This window comes from Periplaneta americana, chromosome 1 (genome assembly GCF_040183065.1).
Source record: "Periplaneta americana isolate PAMFEO1 chromosome 1, P.americana_PAMFEO1_priV1, whole genome shotgun sequence".
NCBI lineage: Eukaryota > Metazoa > Arthropoda > Insecta > Blattodea > Blattidae > Periplaneta > Periplaneta americana.
In genome coordinates this window covers 213,312,937-213,332,437 of record NC_091117.1, presented here as the reverse complement: position 1 = coordinate 213,332,437, position 19,501 = coordinate 213,312,937, and the positions used below count along the sequence as shown (strand labels likewise).

At 36.2% G+C, this 19,501-nt stretch overlaps 1 protein-coding gene across 2 annotated transcripts in view; it reads right to left on the bottom strand.

Moving 5' to 3' along the window:
* nAChRbeta2 (nicotinic acetylcholine receptor beta2) overlaps nt 1–19,501 on the bottom strand; it is a 331,852-nt gene that overhangs the window by 291,369 nt on the left and 20,982 nt on the right. For both annotated transcript variants that reach the window (XM_069838040.1, XM_069838032.1), the window contains exon 6: nt 14,625–14,781. In XM_069838040.1, coding sequence (XP_069694141.1) covers nt 14,625–14,781 — 157 coding nt within the window. The remainder of the gene's footprint in view (nt 1–14,624; nt 14,782–19,501) is intronic.

Sequence of the window (19,501 nt, the reverse complement as noted above, 5' to 3'; positions counted from 1 at the left end):
AGGAGCATCTTCTGCGGACCTCTGGAGAAAGAACTAAGAAAGAGACTAGTGAAGTCAAAAACATGGACATTACGACGAAGTGAAGAGAAGCGAATAGAAGCATTTGAAGTGTGGATATGGAGAAGAATGAACGTGTGGAGTGAACAGACAATAAGAAAAGAAGCTGTGTTGAAAAGAGTGGGTGAAGAAAGAATGATGCTGAAACTGATCAGGAAGAGGAAAAGGAATTGGTTGGGTCACTGGCTGAGAAGAAACTGCCTACTGAAGGATGCACTGGAAGGAATGGTGAACGTGAGAAGAGTTCGGGGCAGAAGAAGATATCAGATGATAGACGACATTAAGTTATATGGATCATATGAGGAGATAAAGAGGAAGGCAGGAAATAGGAAAGATTGGAGAAAGCTGGATTTGCAGTGAAAGGCCTGCTCTTGAGCAAAACACTGAATAAATTAATTATTTAATTAAAAATAAATGAGAATGGATAAACAGCATAAAAACATTGCGGACACCACTCGATCAATATTTTGGAGAAGCATAAACTGTAGGGGAGACAGTTGTACCTTTGAACAATTTTGTTTATTTTAAATACAAATCATTTATATTTATTTATTTCAAGTTACAAATACATACAATAAGACAAAAAGCATATTCTTTATCAAACCATGTCTCTAATATGCATGTTAGGTAACACATTTTCAACTTTCAAACAAAAACAAAAATTTGAAAATTTGTTCAGAGGTACATGATGATCATGCATCATTGAACACACCCTCGTGTACCTTTGAACGCATCGCTACTTAAGTGAATTTTTAAGGAACCTTAAGAAAAATTGTTGATCACATATCATAATACAAGTTTATATTAATGGAAAAGTTCTAGAAAGCATCAGTCTGTCCACTGTCATCGTAATTTAATTTGAAAAATGAAATGAAAAAATTAATAACATCTCCAGTGTCATATAATCACTTTAAATTAAATTCAGGGCTGTTGCAGAAATCAACTTCAAAAATAAGTGGCCCATTCTGTCGTCAGGAGGTACCGTATTTCATTGGTTTTGGTAGTTTCATAACGATGTCTACTTCATTAACGTCAAAAATGCCCTCACTGCCATAGATAAATATATTTCCTTTATCCTTTTCAAATATTTCACCTGCTATTCAATAGCCACATTATCAGATTCTAATATTTCTCCTACGTAATGATCAGGGATGTTCTTTTCTTTAAAAACTGGACTAACACAAAGTCACCAACCTCGTAATTATCACTTTGAAATCCCCCTTTCATTTTCAAATTCATTTACATCTTTCAAAATGTCAGCCACCATTTTCATCATCTCCATTGCTGCTATCTTGCAAAACCATTACTCCTAAATCGTCATTTTCTGAATAACTCTGTAGAACCTTTTTCGTAACTTACTTACTTTTTTTTTTTGGTTTGGTTGACTTTGCTTATGTTTTAAGTTGTTGTTGCTCATACCTCATTCTTATTTCTTCATTTTCAGGAATATTTATCTTAATCCTTGTTCTTCATGGTTTTCTTCCTCTATTATTAGAACTTCTTGGGGCAGCTTTGGGGTAGGACCGAATTTCCACTAGAGAAATAGAGCTAGTTTGCCTACTTAATACCTCTTCCCCTGGTATTGATGGATATGTGAGATATAATTCAACTTGCAATAACGAATTAGTCGTCTGGTGTGTTTATAGTGTTGACTAAACAGTCAGAGTAGTTTCTGATGTGTTAGGCACACTTTCATTTTGGCATTGCATTAACTGGGAGTGGGCGGTCTGTTACAAAACATCCTCTGGTTTTGTTAAAAAGATTTTGTTATTGTGTCGCTTCATGAATAGACGCATCCACTCCTTCCCAGCTATCTCATTAACATCCCACTGACATGCAGCCTTCTTTTTATTTGCAATTGTATGCCAATTCTCTAGCAGATTTCTTACACAAACCAAAATTCATTTTAACACAGGTTTTTAAATAACCAGCCAATACTTTCTCCTCCTCTTCAGAGAAAACTTTCTTTGTATCACAGCGAATATTGTATGAAAGTGGTTCACTTGACCCCGAGTTTTTGTAATTTTTAGCATGTTTATCAAGAGTCCCCAATTTAAGTTTATGAACTTCTCAGGCTTTGCGCAATGATATTCGGCTGCTTGGTAATTACAGCAATTACAGCATTCATTGCATCTGTATCAATATGATCCCTCGTTTTGCCAGTTTTACTTCTTGGCATTGTTGAAGTGGAATACACAATAATAAAAATAACTTAAAATTTGGTAAAAATTCAAGTGACGAATAATTACGCGTATTACTTTTTTCAGTTAAGAACTTATTATGATAGGATGGTACAGTCTATATAATTATTTACTAACATCTTGTACCTATGAATAGTGTTGAGAGGTACATTACGTAATACTGGGTGTTCATTTCAAAGTGTGTCATGACGTCACTGTTGTTGGGTCACCGATTTGAAGCGAGTTTCAGCTTATATGTTAAGGCGTTCTTCAATCTGAACTTGAGAACGTGTACGGTATAACTTGAACGTCGTAGCAACAGATGGCGGTCTGTACGGTCTGTGTGCTACCATAACCTCTTTCGAAATGTGTTTTGCGCCGGCAAGTCGTACGCAGGGTATTTGTTATCATCGGTTGCGTACGGTAACATTCCACAACACAAATCAAATGCTCCGTGTCCATGTTGACCGTCGAAGTTAATGTCAACAAATACGTAAGTAATCGTCTTAACCCTCTCCCCATATCCCGACAGTACGTATTTCCAAACAGTTCACATTCCTGCCACTACCGGCGTTACCGTACGTATCGATACGTACTCTTCAGAATGAACGCCGTACTTGCTGGGCAACTTCTCTGCCTCTCCCTCTGCGGAAGTGTAGGAAGATTGAATTCTCTAGACTCATCGGCTAGCCACATGACGGCATACAGCGAGCCATGACACATTTTGAACTGAACACCCAGTAGTGTTCAAAGGTACAAGATTATGCCTGCTCTAGAAAAAAGCATACTGCTAGGTTTAGGTTAGGTTCAACAAGAATACTTATTACAATGTATTGCTCACAATATTGCAGACAACCAAGCTGTGATATCAAATATTTCAAGTTAAACAAAGCATGAACACAAACAAATAAAAACTGAGGCAACAAAATGTTCGTTTTCAGTGCTCAAAACATAAACTTGATGACGAAGACAAAATGGCTGTGAGCAAAAACTTTTGACTACGACACTAATGCACTCTGGAATTTACTTGACAAACTAGTATCAACGGCAACCATAGAATAGCATTATTAGTACAAAAAAAGTTCCAAGTATTCAAAGGTACACTATGTCAAAAGGTACAACAGTCTCCCCTACCATGAATGAACAAATGAAGCCCCTTAACTAACGAAGGGATTCCGGCTGTCATCGACGCGACTTCTATAAGGGACACTGCTGTAATGCTTCTTACAATATTGAGGGATATTGAGGGTAATAGTTCATGAGAAGAGATTTGAAAAATCTAAACAAGTTTTTTCTCTAACATTCACCGTTTTACAGAAAATCGTTATGTTTCTATGAAGCATTTGGCAACAGTACGACTACTGAGATAACTCTACCAAGCACGGCCTGCACTTCTTACCTTCCCCTCCCTCTCTGATGTCCTCAGTCGGTGACGCGCGACAATGCGCTACATTGCAAGATTTATTTTAAAGATGTTCGCAATTATTCAATTTAAATTCATGGCTAAACGGTTTGATATGCAAAAAAAAAAAAAGATTCAAACCATTAATTGTTCAGATTATTTTTACCCATCTGCTTGTATAGCAATCAGCCATTTCTCTGGGGCCATTACCGCAATAGAGTGCTGCAAACTTTGGACAAAGACTATTTTTTCCTGCTTAACGGTGCTCCTTCGAAGGAAAACTGTAATGAAAGTTTTGTTACATTTAGCATGTACAATCACTCCTTAAATTTTGGTGCATAGGTCCCCTTCCACCCTGCATAATTCCTCTCAAAATTAATTAAATCAATACAAAGCCTTTTTCAAGGTAAAAAAATACATAGCATGATACTAACAGCTCACCTTGTAGCACCGCCATCACGAAAGCTCTTAACTACAGTTCCACTCGCCTATATGGAGTGATCAGGTGGTTCTGATCCATTTTCAAAATTTTTTATCATTTTCATAATATAATGTCACAAAGAAAAAGTGGCTTACATATTTCAATAATTGTCTATTAAATAAATAAACAAGCATAAAATGGTTCGAAATCTTATATTTTATATCATACTATAGGTTTTTTAAATCGAAAATGATATCGTAAGTCATAAGCTATACTAAAAGTTCTACATGCATTTGTACAGGGACATCATTTTATTTTTACTAACATTTCTAATATTCACCTGGCTATACCTTTGGATCAACGTTTGAGAATCGGAAACACCGTTTGTTACCCCCTTCCACGACTGGAGTTCGATGATACTGGCGTAATTACTTTACTAGGTATAGAGGGAAAGAAAAGTACTTCATCCATTTACGTAAACTAGGAAATATCACGCTTTTGAATTTCATAATTTTCATTAGGTTTTTGTTTAATCAAAATATAGTACAGTATTAACAATGAGTGTTTTTACTCACGAACTGAGCTATCCATGTGGACGTATTCATTATGCGGTGTATATTATACTGTCTACAGCACATTAGCGTACAATATAGAGAATGAAGTTAAATTGAAAAATAATCATAATATAGATATTTAGACACATTTTTGAAAATAGTGGCCGTTCATTTAAATACAGGCTTTAGTTCTAATGTGCATATTATCGCACTATAGACTATTGTACGTAATTCCAATTACCAGGTTCGTACTTCGTACTAGTAACTCATGTTGAAATAATTCTGTACCTACTCTATAAAAGAGTACCTTACGTACTGTAAATTCAATCTTCACTTCTGCCCGATCCGAAAAGATAAAATTACTCAGACATGCTATCTACTGTCCGTCCAAGTGGTTATGTCGCAGGGTCGTAGAAAGGGAGGAAATCACGTGACAGTTAATTACTTAACGAGGCCCTTTTATTTAAATTATTTTAAACAGTTGTATAATATTACGTAGACGTCCAATTCCTAACAGAAATTAATGTTCTCATAAAAAAGCTAAGACAGCCCAGCCACTAGCCATGGATAAATACGATATAATAGGATGCGAAACTGCGGTCAGCACCATCTGGCAGTGGGGGCCTGAAATAAGATGATCAGCGCCCAACGTCGTAGGTGGTGAACATTAGAACTATGTGTTGGGTACATTACCCAGAGTTCTCCATTTATCCCTTCGAGATATTGCTCGAGGACTAGACGAGGAGCCAAGATGGCAGACAGAAACTTGCTAATAAGTGAACATAAAGTGATATTACGTGTGTGTATAAGTAGTGCATGTTAAACAGTGATGTTTATGGACGTTGTAAAAATATTGTTGTTGAATGTATTGTAAAGTAATAGTAATATAATAAATTGAACTATCTAAGTTGACTTTTCAATTGCGATGTACAATAAATACCCAAAGAATACAATCCCAATTATCTAACCTTTTGCTTTATTTTTTTGTCTCTGGTTATATTTTAATTGGGTAGTGTAAAATACATCGTATCTTTTATCTTCCTGTTGGATCCGGTAAGAATTTTCAGTAGAAGCTGCTGTGAGGAATAAAAATGTAAATGTTTTATTTTAAATTGGGTTAGTTTTGAAATCGATGAGGGTGAGAGGGAATACTTTCTGCACAGTTTAACATTTTCGTCACCAGGTGCGCTGCTAAATGTATGGAGTAATTACTCTTTTCGCTACTTGGTGCGCTGCTAGATGTAATAACGCCCCTCCCTCTAACAGGTGGCAGCAAGATCATTTTCTACAACAGCGCCTCTAGTATGTGTTACGGGAAACTCGGTTTCGCATCCTATTATATATTCATCCATGCACTAGCCTTAACAGAGAAGAGAATAGAAGCAGGTGGGGGGGGGGGGAACCGGGATGCGACGTAGGCAAATGAACGGCAGTATTTGTGCGAAAATTATTCAATATTGAAAGCTCTTTCGTTACTGGAAAACGCGAACATATTTTTCGTACTGTTTACTATGACCGTAAGGCTACTATGAATGTATATGCGGTCTTGGATCTGTGTGGAGGACTGTTGAACTTCATTAGTAGAAGCGGTGGGAGTGAAGTACATTCAAAAACTCAAGTACAATAAAAATTGAAGTAAAAATAAAATGATGTCCCTGTATAATCATACTTTACAAAACACTGGATTACATTACGTAAATTTCTTTTGAAACGAAGAACCGAGAATTCTACAAGATGTCAATGTATCAGTTTTAACATGGCCCTGCATGATTCATTCAGATAAACATGGACTCATAACACGGTCGAATGATCCAGAAGCTGATGCAGTATCTGCTTTGCATAATGTCTCTTTGTCGGATGTACAGTTTATTTAGCTTACCTCTGTGCATATTTATCTTGTGAGTTTTCCACTTAGTCACAAGTTAATTACAAAGGCATAAATTGGATTTGCTAACGAACTCGGATGATTATCCATTAGCTGATGAAGTCAATTACTTCAAAGCACGCCTAGTCTATACAACGTCTGTTCACCACGTGTTTCACAAATTGAATTATTCATTAGTCTTGACAAAGGCTACATTGAAATTCAGAATTCATAAAGCTCCAGCTTTCCTTCAGGTTCAAAGACATTCTTTACCCGATGTATACCGTTAATGTAATGTCGAAAAGCTTCGTACAAAAATTTACTTACAGACTGATCCAATTCCAGAGCAAGCACCATCGTGTGTAGCCTACGGTTTTCTGCTTTCTCTGCGTCTTCTACATCCATCTGTAATCCATCCATGCATTCTCTTAACCCATTCAGAAACTTCCTCCCGCCAGAATTAAAGCAGACTTTAGTGCAAACCCTCGTACTACCACTGTTTGACTATTGCGACGTAATACTTACAGACTTGACAACTGACCTTTCGAACAAGCTGCAGCGTGTGCACAATATGTGTGTCACATTCATCAGCAATGCTCACAAATTTGACCACATTACACCCTCGTTCAAATCTTTATCCTGGCTGCAACTTAGTAACCGTAGAACACTTCATTCGCTGTCTCTTCTGTTTCGAGTTCTCCACACTTCTACTCCAAATTATCTTCGTTCCCGGTTTAACTACTTATCCTCCAATCACAATCTAAACACCAGGTCACAGGAGAGCCAAATCCTAGCAATTCCTGCCCATAGAACATCCCACTATTCATCCTCTTTTACTGTCTCAGGCCCCCGTGAATGGAATTCTCTACCTCAGAAGATTAGGGGCTGCCATACAATAACCACTTTCAAGAAAAGGCTAAAAGATATCTTACGGGGGCAGTCAAATTGAAGTTATAATAAAATTGTGATCGAGTTTAATATTTTAATTTAATATACGAGTAGGTATGACTATCATTACTATTACTATTATTATTATTATTATTATTATTATTATTATTATTACTACATAATTATTTTATTGGTGTTGTGAAGATAAAAAATATTGTCATTGTATTATATTAATTATGTATTATATTGCCTTGTATTGTAGTATTGTATTGCTTTTTTTTTGTATTGTATTAATTATGTTCTATTCATAGCATTGTAGTAGTTTTCTATCATACTGGTTGAGTGGAAGAGAAGGCCGAATGGCCTTAACTCTGCCAGTTAAAATGAACCATTATTATTATTATTATTATTATTATTATTATTATTATTATTATTATTAAAATTTCATTCACCTATATATCCATCCATGTATTTTATTTATCCATTCATCTTCTTCTTCTTCTTCTTCACGCCATGAATTAGAAAACTTTCTTGTTCTGACTTGATCTTTCCATCTCTTTTTCGGACGGCCAACGTCCCTTTTTCCTGTTTGTATCTAGAAGAATGCCTGATCTACAGTAGATTTCTTTCGTTCATTCTTGAGAGATGTTCCGTCCAGCCAGTTCTGTAAACTTGGATCTTCCTTTCTATGCAAAAAAATATAACTTACCTATAATCCAGCCAGCTCATGAAAGGAACCTCACCTAAGCAATGCAGTCTTTATCACTCCGCGCTCAAAGAATGTGATTGGTTCACAGCATCTCTCTATCATAGCGACTTCCCCTCAGCACTGTTCCTTCTGAGTATCACAAGATGTCAGCGAAATGCTGTCTGCCTTCTCAAAATATATCTATTACAGTAGAAAATACCTATGATTAAGGTTCTGGCTGATATATACATCTATTATCAGGCAGTACATCTCACTTGACGATATGTGTCAGAGAAAAAACAATTGTTTATATGCATCTGAAGTCTGATTAGTGGAATATGTAGCTAATCGACGATGTATGCATAGGAGGGGGAAAGGAACTAGTCACCCTACCCCCATTATCTCCGGGCTTAGTTTCCTCATGAGTGATGCTTTATTGGTGTTACTTATCAAACCTGTCTTCGGGCAGTGGACTAACAACAGTAGAAATCCGTTAATACGAACCAAAGGGGATATTTCGGATAATATTTTACCATACCAGTCATGGCGAAAGATGCCTTAAAATCTATTACTCGTTCGTCTTTTTTCCATCGATATGAAGATGCATTTCTATTTTTGAGTGCTTGTATTTGGGAAACCAAATTCTGCACTACCACTTCAATGTCAAACTCGCAAAAAGCCATCAGATCACTCGACTGAAGGAAAAAGAAATCCCTAACCAGCTCTAGTAAAAGTTCTCTATACTTGTGACACCAAATATAAACTTTTAATGGTCAATTACTAGTAGTTAAGTAGTTAAGAGTTCAGAGTAGGCCTATACACATGTCACACAATCTTTGGAAAACAGAGAACATTGACAATTCGAAAAAGTAAAGGCTTCTCAGAGTCTTTTAATTTGTATGTAACAAATTAGCTATAGCCTATATTTCGACACTCGTCAACAAATTTTATTATTATTATTATTATTATTATTATTATTATTATTATTATTAATTGTATTTTAATCATTGTCATTCATGCATACATACATACATACATACATACATACATACACACACACACACACAGCCCACACCTGTGGAACGGTCAGCGCGTCTGGCTGCGAAACCAGGTGGCCCGGGTTCGATTCCCGGTCGGGGCAAGTTACCTGGTTGAGGTTTTCTCCGAGGTTTTCCCTCAACCCAATACTTTCGGTGCTCATTTCACCGGCATTATCACCTTCATATCATTCAGACGCTAAATAACCTAGATGTTGATACAGCGTCGTAAAATAACCCAATACTTACTTACAAATGGCTTTTAAGGAACCCGAAGGTTCATTGCCGCCCTCACATAAGCCCGCCATCGGTCCCTATCCTGTGCAAGATTAATCCAGTCTCTATCATCATACCCCACCTCTCTCAAATCCATTTTAATATTATCCTCCCATCTACGTCTCGGCCTCCCCAAAGGTCTTTTTCCCTCCGGTCTCCCTGTATGCACTCTGTATGCATTTCTGGATTCGCCCATACGTGCTACATGCCCTGCCCATCTCAAACGTCTGGATTTAAAATAAAAAAATACATACATACATACATACATACATACATACATATGCAACTTTCACAAGAGATTTTCACATTATTCTGTCGAATAATTGCCTATCTATAGAAAAACAACAGCATTAGTCCTTAAATAGCTTTGAAGAACTTTGAGGCGTCTCCCATTTATACATATTTTCTTCTACTTCCGCAGATCATTGCTTACCATGCAAAGATCTGGGCTGAAATCTTACTTGTGGTAGGAAAGGTAAGAAAATCAGGGCTCCTCTCGCTGTTTTCCTGCTCTTCTCAACCTCGCAAACTTCATTCCCTTGATATTTTTCAACGCATCTTATATTCCACTTCACTGCGTAAATCAGAAAATGCGGAACGAGTTGGTGTAAAGGTCCGGTATTGCCAGTTGATGTTATCCAGCCAAATTTCAACTTTCTTACGATCAGTTACAGATGGTATTCAATGAAATTAGTTGATATATGGGATTTATATATAATATGGTGATATTTAGGGAGTTGCCTGAACCTACAGAGTGGCCGGCGTGTTGGTAACCTTGGTAACCATGCAGTGGGAGTAATAACCTGTATTGCCAACGGAAGATTTACGAGCAGCTGTGGAAGATGCTATCACACACGTGACTAGATTAACTGCGCAAAACATCTGCCAGAACATGGCGCAAAATTCAGCTATGCTACGACAACAATGATGGTCTCCATATCGATGTTCTGGACCCTTAAACCATTAGAAAGTGTCAGTGTCAAGCATTCAGTCATAACCACCATAGTGTCGAAAATAAAGGGGGGATACACCCACCTTCCGGCCACTCTTTATATATAGCCTACAATACGATACATCTCCAAGTTGCAGAGCAATCTTGTTCTCTCAACTCACCCCTTCCTACCAGAGCCTAGTACGCGTAATGGACGTAACGCAGGGCTTTCTCAGTTACCTTCTTACATGAATAAAAAATTGCATATTCATATTCTTAGTCAATATTAGATAGGTACAAAGAAGTGATGGAACTTTGGCTATACAGCAGACCACAGCGTAAGGGCACACAGTGGAGTTAAAATTTGATTTTTAGACTTTTTTACTTTAGAATTGTTGTCGTCTTCGATATATCCTCTGTCGACGTACGAAAGAATTCAATCGAATTTGGGTTGTGAATGTTTTAAAAATAATTTACTTTAAATGCCTGCTACTTTCATGTGAGGATGTAATATGCTTTAAACCCAATTTTCCACAACTTATTTTTAAGAAGTTTGATCCATGATTCTTATAGTAAGAACACCCAATCTTCCTCAAAATTTTAGGGTTTACCTGTATGAAAAGACAACAACAATTGGGCGGTGATTAGCAATAGTGATCCAAGCGCCAAAAACCTGTTTCGAGATATTGGCCATTGGAATAAATCTGTTATTTATAAAACATTTTATGTAAGAAGTATTATAACATTCATATTATTACAAAAAAAATAGCACAAAAATAATACCAAAAAAGGCTAACCGATTTTTAATAAGAGACTATCAGTTGAATTAATATTTCAAAGCAAAATAAATAAATGAATTTTGCGCAGTAAACGAATTTTTGCTTATAAATAGTAGCAAAATTCAGATACCGCATTCTTGATTTTTTTTTTTTCCCAGTTAAATTAGTCTGCCAGCAACAGATTTGTGCAATTACCTCATTTTTTCAAACTGTAGGTTGGTCTATTATTGCGTAACCCCGTCCAATTCTATTTCAATGATTTTCAGAGTTATTTTTTTAATTAATTATACTTACGACTTCTTAAATTTAAAATTCAAGTGAATCTAAAAATGACAAAATTCAAAATTGTGTCTATAATGCAACTCGGCATATGAAAAAACTGATACCTGAAATTGTATACTTGACTTCACAACAGATCCAAAACACATAAATTTAATTTAATACTAATCTTCAAAAACTGGGAGTCAGAATTAACGACCAAAATAAAAATAAAAATCTTCGAAAATTTTCACCACAGTATTCTTACTTCTCAATATACTCTAAACATACCCTGGAAATGTCATTGAAATTTACCCAGTAGTAAAAAGGTTTTCACAAACTCTACGGTATCCCCTTAAGACGATACAAATTTAACACAAGACGAAACGCACATCAAATACTTCAATGAGATAAATCTACGTCTCTTCTGAGAACTGAACTCTCATGTAATAGATAGGAAGCAAGACCCTCTAGCTATCTTAGCCGCAGCGAACGAAATTTCGGGAAATATCTTTCTATAGAAAATTTTAGTTGTGATTACAAATCAGTCTTAACGCTACAAAATGTTCGGACCACTTCAACCAAATTATCTACTACATGTTCACAAATAACAAAACTCTTAGTTCCTAAAAAAAATTAGGTCAACAGTTCAATAGACACTATTAGAGTGTAAGGTAGCTCCTGTGGCTACATGTAAACTGTAATATTCAGCATCAATCTTCTTATTTGCAGATCAATCAACTCTCGAAGTATTACGTAAATTACACAAAATTTTAACATTCTAATAATAAACTTTCTTTCTTGAAACATTTTCAAAGCTGGAAATTTTCCATGGTTAAACAGGAGTAAATGCTCGTATCATAGATAAATATATAATAGGATACGAAACTGCGGTCAGCACAATCTAACGGCAGGGGGCTCAAATAAGATGATCAGCGCCTGAAGTCATAGGTGGTGAACATTAGAACTACGTGTTGGGTACGTTACCCAGAATTCTCTATTTATCCGTTCGTTCGAGACATTGCTCGAGAAGACAGACAGCCAGAAACTTGCTAATAAGTGGACAAAGTGATACAACGTGTGTGTATAAGCAGTGCATGTTAAACAGTGATGTTTATGGAAGTTATAAAAATAGTGTTGTTGACTGTATTGTAAAGTAATAGTAATATAATTGAACTGTCTAAGTAGTTTTTGCAGATTTTTCCATTGCCCTGTACACTAAATACCCAAAGAGTACAATCCCAATTATCTAACCTTTTGCTTTATTTTCTATCTCTGTCTGGTTATATTTTAATAGGGTGGTGTAAAATATATCGTCTCTTTTATCTTCTTGTTGGCTCCGGTAAGAATTTTCAGTAGAAGATGCTGTGATGAATAAAAATGTAAATGTTTTATTTTAAATTGGGTTAGTTTGTAAATAGGTTCAGGGGGGAGGGAATACTTTCCGCATAGTTTAATATTTTCGTCACCAGGTGCGCTGCTAAATGCATGGAGTACTTAGTTATTATTTTCGCTACTTGGTGCGCTGCTAAATGTAATAAGTTCTCCAACGCCCAACAGGTGGCAACAAGATCAATTTCTACATTAGCGCCTCTAGAATGTGTTACGGGAAACTCAGGAAGTTTTTCATCCCATTATATACAGGGACATCATTTTATTTTTACTTCAATTTTTATTGTACCTCAGTTGTTGAATATAATTCACTCCCACCCCTTCTACTAATGAAGTTCAACCGTCCTGCACACAGATCCAAGACCTCATATACAGTCACAGTAGCCTTACGGTCATTGTAAACAGTACGTTCCAAAAATATTTTCGCGTTTTCCAGTGACGAAAGAGCTTTCAATATTGAATCATTTTCGCACAGGTACTGTCGTCCATTTGCCTACGTCGTATCCCGGTTTCCCCCACCAGCTTTTATTCGCCAGCTAGTGGCTGGACTGTCTTAGCTCTTTTGTGAGAACATTAATTTCTGTTAGGAACTGGACGTCTACGTAATATTATACAACTGTTTAAAATAACTTAAATAAAAGGGCCTCGTTAAGTAATTAACTGTCACGTGATTTACTCCCTTTCTACGACCCTGCGACATAACCACTTGGACGGACAGTAGATAGCATATCTGAGTAATTTTATCTTTTCGGATCGGGCAGAAGTGAAGATTGAATTTACAGTACGTAAGGTCTCTTTTCTAGAGTAGGTATAGAATTATTTCAACATGAGTTACTAGTACGAAGTACGAACCTGGTAATTGGAATTACGTACAATAGTCTATAGTGCGATAATATGCACATTAGAACTGAAGCCTGTATCGAAATGAACGGCCACCATTTTAAAAAAATGTGTTTAAATATCCATATTATGATTATTTTTCAATTTAACTTCATTCTCTATAGTGTACGTTAATGTGCTGTAGACAGTATAATATACACTGCATAATGAATACGTCCGCATGGACAGCTCAGTTCGTGAGTAAAAACACTCATTGTTAATACTGTACTGTATTATGATTAAACATAGTCCTAATGAAAATTATCAAACTCAAAATCGCGATATTTCCTAGTTTACGTAAATGGATGAATACTTTTCTTCCCTACTATAACTAGTAAAGTGATTTGTTTGTATTTTACGCCAGTATCATCGAATTCCAGTCGTGGAAGGGGGTAGCAAATGGCGTTGATCCAGAGGTATAGGCAAGTTATAGGGGTACCACTTTGTAAATGCAGTTGTAATGCGCATGCGCTAATCTCCCCTCCTACAGTTCTTGTTCATGGCGAGCGCTGAGTTCGTAGGGAAGTGAAGTGGTAGTATAAAATAAATAAATGAATACTAGTAATAGTGCTGTGTGCTTAAGTTATAACCAGAGTATTGACATGTCTTTACGTTAGTAATATTGTTTGATCATAAACTCATGGATGAATGTTCCCCAGAAAAATAGACGAAATTATGCGAGCATGTGCGGAAAGCAGAGGACAAATATTTTGACCAGAAGTGTACGGTTGAAGCGGAAGTAAAGAACACAATCCAATAAGAGTCTCGATAATAGCGACTTAGCACCGCCAACTTCGGTTAAGACACAGATTCTGATTGGTGATCGACGTCGGGGAATGCACAGAGGGGAACACGCAGCGAGTATGGGAGAAGGAAATGATTTAGGTTTCCGCCATAGCTGCCTTTTCTAAGTGGTCTAGCTATAATATTAAAAATATTAGTAAAAATAAAATGTCCCTGTATTTGTCCATGCTCGTGTATTGACGCGAAGCCGCACGTGTACCCACACTTCCCTTACCTGAGTAGGGCTCGGCGCAGCAGGGATAGTACTCCTCATTCCTGCGGGCCGGCACTTCTAGGATGTCCCACTCCACGGACAGGTAGAACTCGCTGAGGTCAATGCCCACGTTCACCAAGTTGCTGCCTGGCACCTGGTCCATGTGTTTCAAGTCAACCTGAAGCACACACATTCAGTAAGAAGGGAGGGCTCGTCCTAAGGGCGAGAAGGTGAGGCCCCCTCGAAAGTTTAAGGCATTAAAATTAATATGTTGTTGTTGTTTCAATGCCTTGCATCTAGCAATGAAGCCATTAGCATTCGTGCTCTCCAATACTTCTGGGTTACAGTGTCTTCTGCAGATAGTGCATTGCAGTGGCTCCCCAGCGAATAGGGATTATAAAGAATGGACACTTCGCGTCGGTACCTTTGATGTAGCCGGACCGATTTCAATGACCTTCAAGCCAGCTAGAGCGTCAGATTCTGCTTTCTCCCTAGAGTTGGCGCTGACATCACACCAGCTAGCAGTCGACACAGCGGAAATATAACACATACAATTAATACATCTAGGTACATTATGTACTCAAATAAAATAAATTGGATCCATAAAATAATAAATCCTTCATTAACTGTAATGTCTAGACTCTAGAGTTCCTTTATAATGAGAGTCGAGACGTTGACCCCATCAACAATTAAAATATGTAATGATTTGATAGCGCTGAAAATGGAAAAACAAAACTCTTACGAGAAGTAAAACCATATACCTACATAATATTATATACAAATATTAAACGAATTCGATACTTAATTTTATAATGAAGTGTATTATTTTATAATATAATTTATGATATCTGAAATATAAAATATTATTATTACAACTAGTTTGTCACTGAGAAATAAGGAAAAGCTGTTAACTTGAATTTATTTGCAGCAAACCGTTACTGGATTATGCAATAAGGTAGGCGATGTTTGGATCCTGTGCCTTAATTCTATTCTCCATTATTCTCAGCGTATGCTCGATTACACTACCTCTAGCGCTTGAAAGTGGAACTAGCCGCTGGCGCACAGAGAAACAAAACACAGGAAAATTCGCTCAGTGTCCATTCTTTATAATCCCTATTCGCTGGGCTCCCGTTCATCTCCTCTTGACTGTTGCACAGAGACACAATGGTGAATTTAGAATTTGTAGTTTATGTAATTGGCTTGCCAAGCAATCGTGGCCTGTAAGCAGCCTGAAGGCTGCAACTGCTGTTTTATTTATTTATCTATTTATGTCCATAACAGGGCAAAGCCCCAATTACAATAGACAGTACAGATAAAAAAACATAGAATTTCATACAACACGAAAAAAGAGGTAAAACAGATACAAGTGTAATTACAAATTAAAAATGGAAAGGAGAAGAAAAAAAATAGACACCACCTAAATAAAAGACACAGATACAGATATAAATGAAAAACACCAAATAAAAACAAATCAAAAAGAGCCAAGTACAGACATCACAGCCAAAAATGCAAAATGTAGGCGTAGCTATAATTGGCAAATTGCAGAGCAAATACAACACCATGTTAATAAATTCAATATACAGTAGTGCTTGTGGGATTTTCTGGATTCAAGATTAGGGTGTTAATTTTTTGTTAAATTTGTATTAATCGCATGAATTTTAAGACAATTTTATAGAATTATGAAGTGAAATATGTTTTCAGTTTAGATAGTAGAAAATGAATGCTTTTAGTACGTATGTACTTGGGGGTGAATTTCTTATATGGTTTGGTAAAGTCAGTCCTTACCGTGGAAATTGCGGTAAACTGAGTCCCTACCAAAGAAGGTGTACAGGTAAACTGTGTCTAGTATGAATTGAAGAGGTGGCCTAAGTCCAAATGACAAGTTATGAGAGAAATGACAAAAACTGATAAAATAAATTTGACGCCCTTAGATCCGTTTGAGAAAACATGCAGACACTAAGTAAAGACTTAGGAGAGTCTGTTAAATAAACTTGCACAGTTATTAAAGACTTGAAAATGATCAATTATAACGTGAATAAACCAAGTTAGAATACCTCTTCAATTTCATCACAAAATTTTACTTCCTACTTTTTCCAGAATTGGAACTGGCAACCAACTAATACAACTAGTAGTTAAATTAAAAAAAAAATGTCATCGCAGGCCTGTGAATTAATTATTTCTGAGTAAAGACAAACAATGTAATATTTTTTTCTCATTTACAATGTCAGATAAGTTGCTCATTCCTCAGGCTAGAAAATTGCACCTGTACTTAGTGGGCAACCTATGTAATGGAACCACTTAACACTAATTATTTTCAAAAAGTAAAGAAGATAATTAAATTCCGCCTAATGAAGTTTAGTTCACTCATATAATTTACTTGCTATGCAGTAGGGGTAGAAGGAGTAAGTTCATCATGCTAAGGGAATTTTGCATATTTAAAAATACTACACATATTAGGAACCTTAAATTTTAATTATATTCCTAACAGACAATAAGGAAAACAATACAGGTGTTATCAATGAACCAAAATGTTAAAAATATGAGAGAAAAAATATTCCATTAACTGATGCACACTTAGTATAGTGGTGTCTAACCACCTGTGTTCAGAGAGCTAGAGAACTAGTAACGCATTTATTTTTAAGAGTAATGTCTCCATTTTACTGTACAGTATAGTGAACCTTACTGTAAATGCGTTGCTTGTAGTATTTGCCCTGAATGCAGGCAATTGGAAACCAATGACCTAAAATTATCAACAGTAATCTCACGAGAGGTTTTGATTTATCTAGAGAAAATCAAAACTCGAGTGGGATTTAATTGACTATTACACGATTAGAAGAAAGTATATAAAGATTATAAGTAACAAAGTACTCCAATACAATAAAATATTAATTGACTTACGAAAATAAACCTGTCTTCAAATGTATTATTTCACCATTACGCTAGATGGCAGTTGTGCCAACTATGGAATCTTCATTGAACTCTGTAGACGGTTACTAGTCAAGAAAGCTTTGTTGAGTCAGTTTCATTTTTATTAAGACAGTTGCATTCCACTTCAATTATCCGAATCCCAGTAATCAACGTCACTTGACAGATGATTTTCAATAAATCTTAATATTAAACAATCTCTGATACGTGACTATCCATAATATCATATAGCAGAAGCTATAACATAACCTAACTAATATACACAAGTGTTAGAAAAGTTTTAATTAACGACGACGACATAAAAAATAAACATGAATAATTTTAAAAGGAATAATTATTGAATGTACAATTTTCAAATTTGAATGTGGTTGGTGGTTCAATTGATATTATATTGGACGTGTGCGTAATAGAAGTGGGACTCGTTGATTTAGGCCTACATGGTGTATTCAACTTATTCAGGATTTCAGAATGAATAATTTTAAAAGGAATAATTATTAAATGTACAATTTTCAAATTTGAATGTGGTTGGTGGTTCAATTGATGCTATATTGGACGTGTGCGTAATAGAAGTGGAACTCGTTGATTTAGGCCTACATGGTGTATTCAACCTATTCAGGATTTCCGAATGGTGCTCTTCATTTATCTGTAAATCGGATTTCAGAAGATGGATAGGTATGATCAGTGATTTTGATTAATTCTTGTTCTTGAATGCCAATGCGAGTCATATTTGAAACTGCTGTGCATCGACTGGAGTGGTTTGTAATTGTATATATATTTTTGACGTCCAGACCAGCGCAGTTTCAAATGTTGGCAAACAAAGAAACAAATGCTAGGGACGCGATAAAATTAAACAAATGCTAGGGACGCGATAAAATTGTGCGATAAGCAGGCATGATTGGTCGAAATACGTCCTTTCGTACCGTTTTATTGGTCAAAAGTAGTATGACGTAGTAAGAGTGTAATAGTCATAATTATATCATAAGCTGAAACGTTCTCTAATTTCTACAAATATCACAAATGAAGATATGTTGAATATCCGTGTTGAATCTTTCGTACACTACTTTTAACACTTGAATATAAATAATTGATTAAATGGCGATCTTACTCGTGTTAATTATGTAAGCATGTGTGGCTCTGAGGATGGTGTCAAGTAGCACTGGAACAGCTGTAAGCCACATTATGCTTACATAATTAACACGAATAAGATCGCCATTTAACCAATTATTTATGTTGAATATTTTCAACGTCACAAATCTCTTCATGAGCTCACTGTTTACACTCATGGCATATGATGATATAATTCCCTTTCTTGACAAGGAGAAAATACTCGTTTAAATCGTCCTTTATTTTGAACATCTAGAGCTGGAAGAACGTCCTTCATCCAGTACTGAAGAGTCCATTTTTTGGTACAGAATTATTTTTTGTCTTATGTTCTAAGACAGCCTTCCATAAGGTCTCTTTGCCCTACTTGTCCACCGTTTTCCGTATTAATTCAACGGAGTCGCCATTTTCAGTCGATTATCTATGCCAGGCATGTCAAAACCCTGCACATCGTGCACTGGTCTCTGTGCAACGTGCAGTTCCTATTCCCCTACCTGGAGGGAGTGAATCAGCTTGGAGGGGAACGCGACAGGGCTCTACAGTACCTATAGTAGCAGATCAGCTTTTGTTTCAGTAACACAGATCAGTACGGGTGCTCACTGAGCTGTGATTGTGAATGCGTTGTGGAAAATAAAGTGAGGAGTCCACAGATATAACGAAGAAGAGAAATCACAAATCATAGAACATAACTGTTATGATGTTTTCCTCAGCCAATGGTAATTATTTTAAAATGAAAGGCTTTCATCATATCATGTGGACCTAATAGTGATGTGAGAATTTAAATCATATTAGTAAAGTTCTCAAAATATATTCGCCAGCTCTTATTTCTTAATTAGTACTCTCACGGCAAGAGAAACATAACAATGATGATG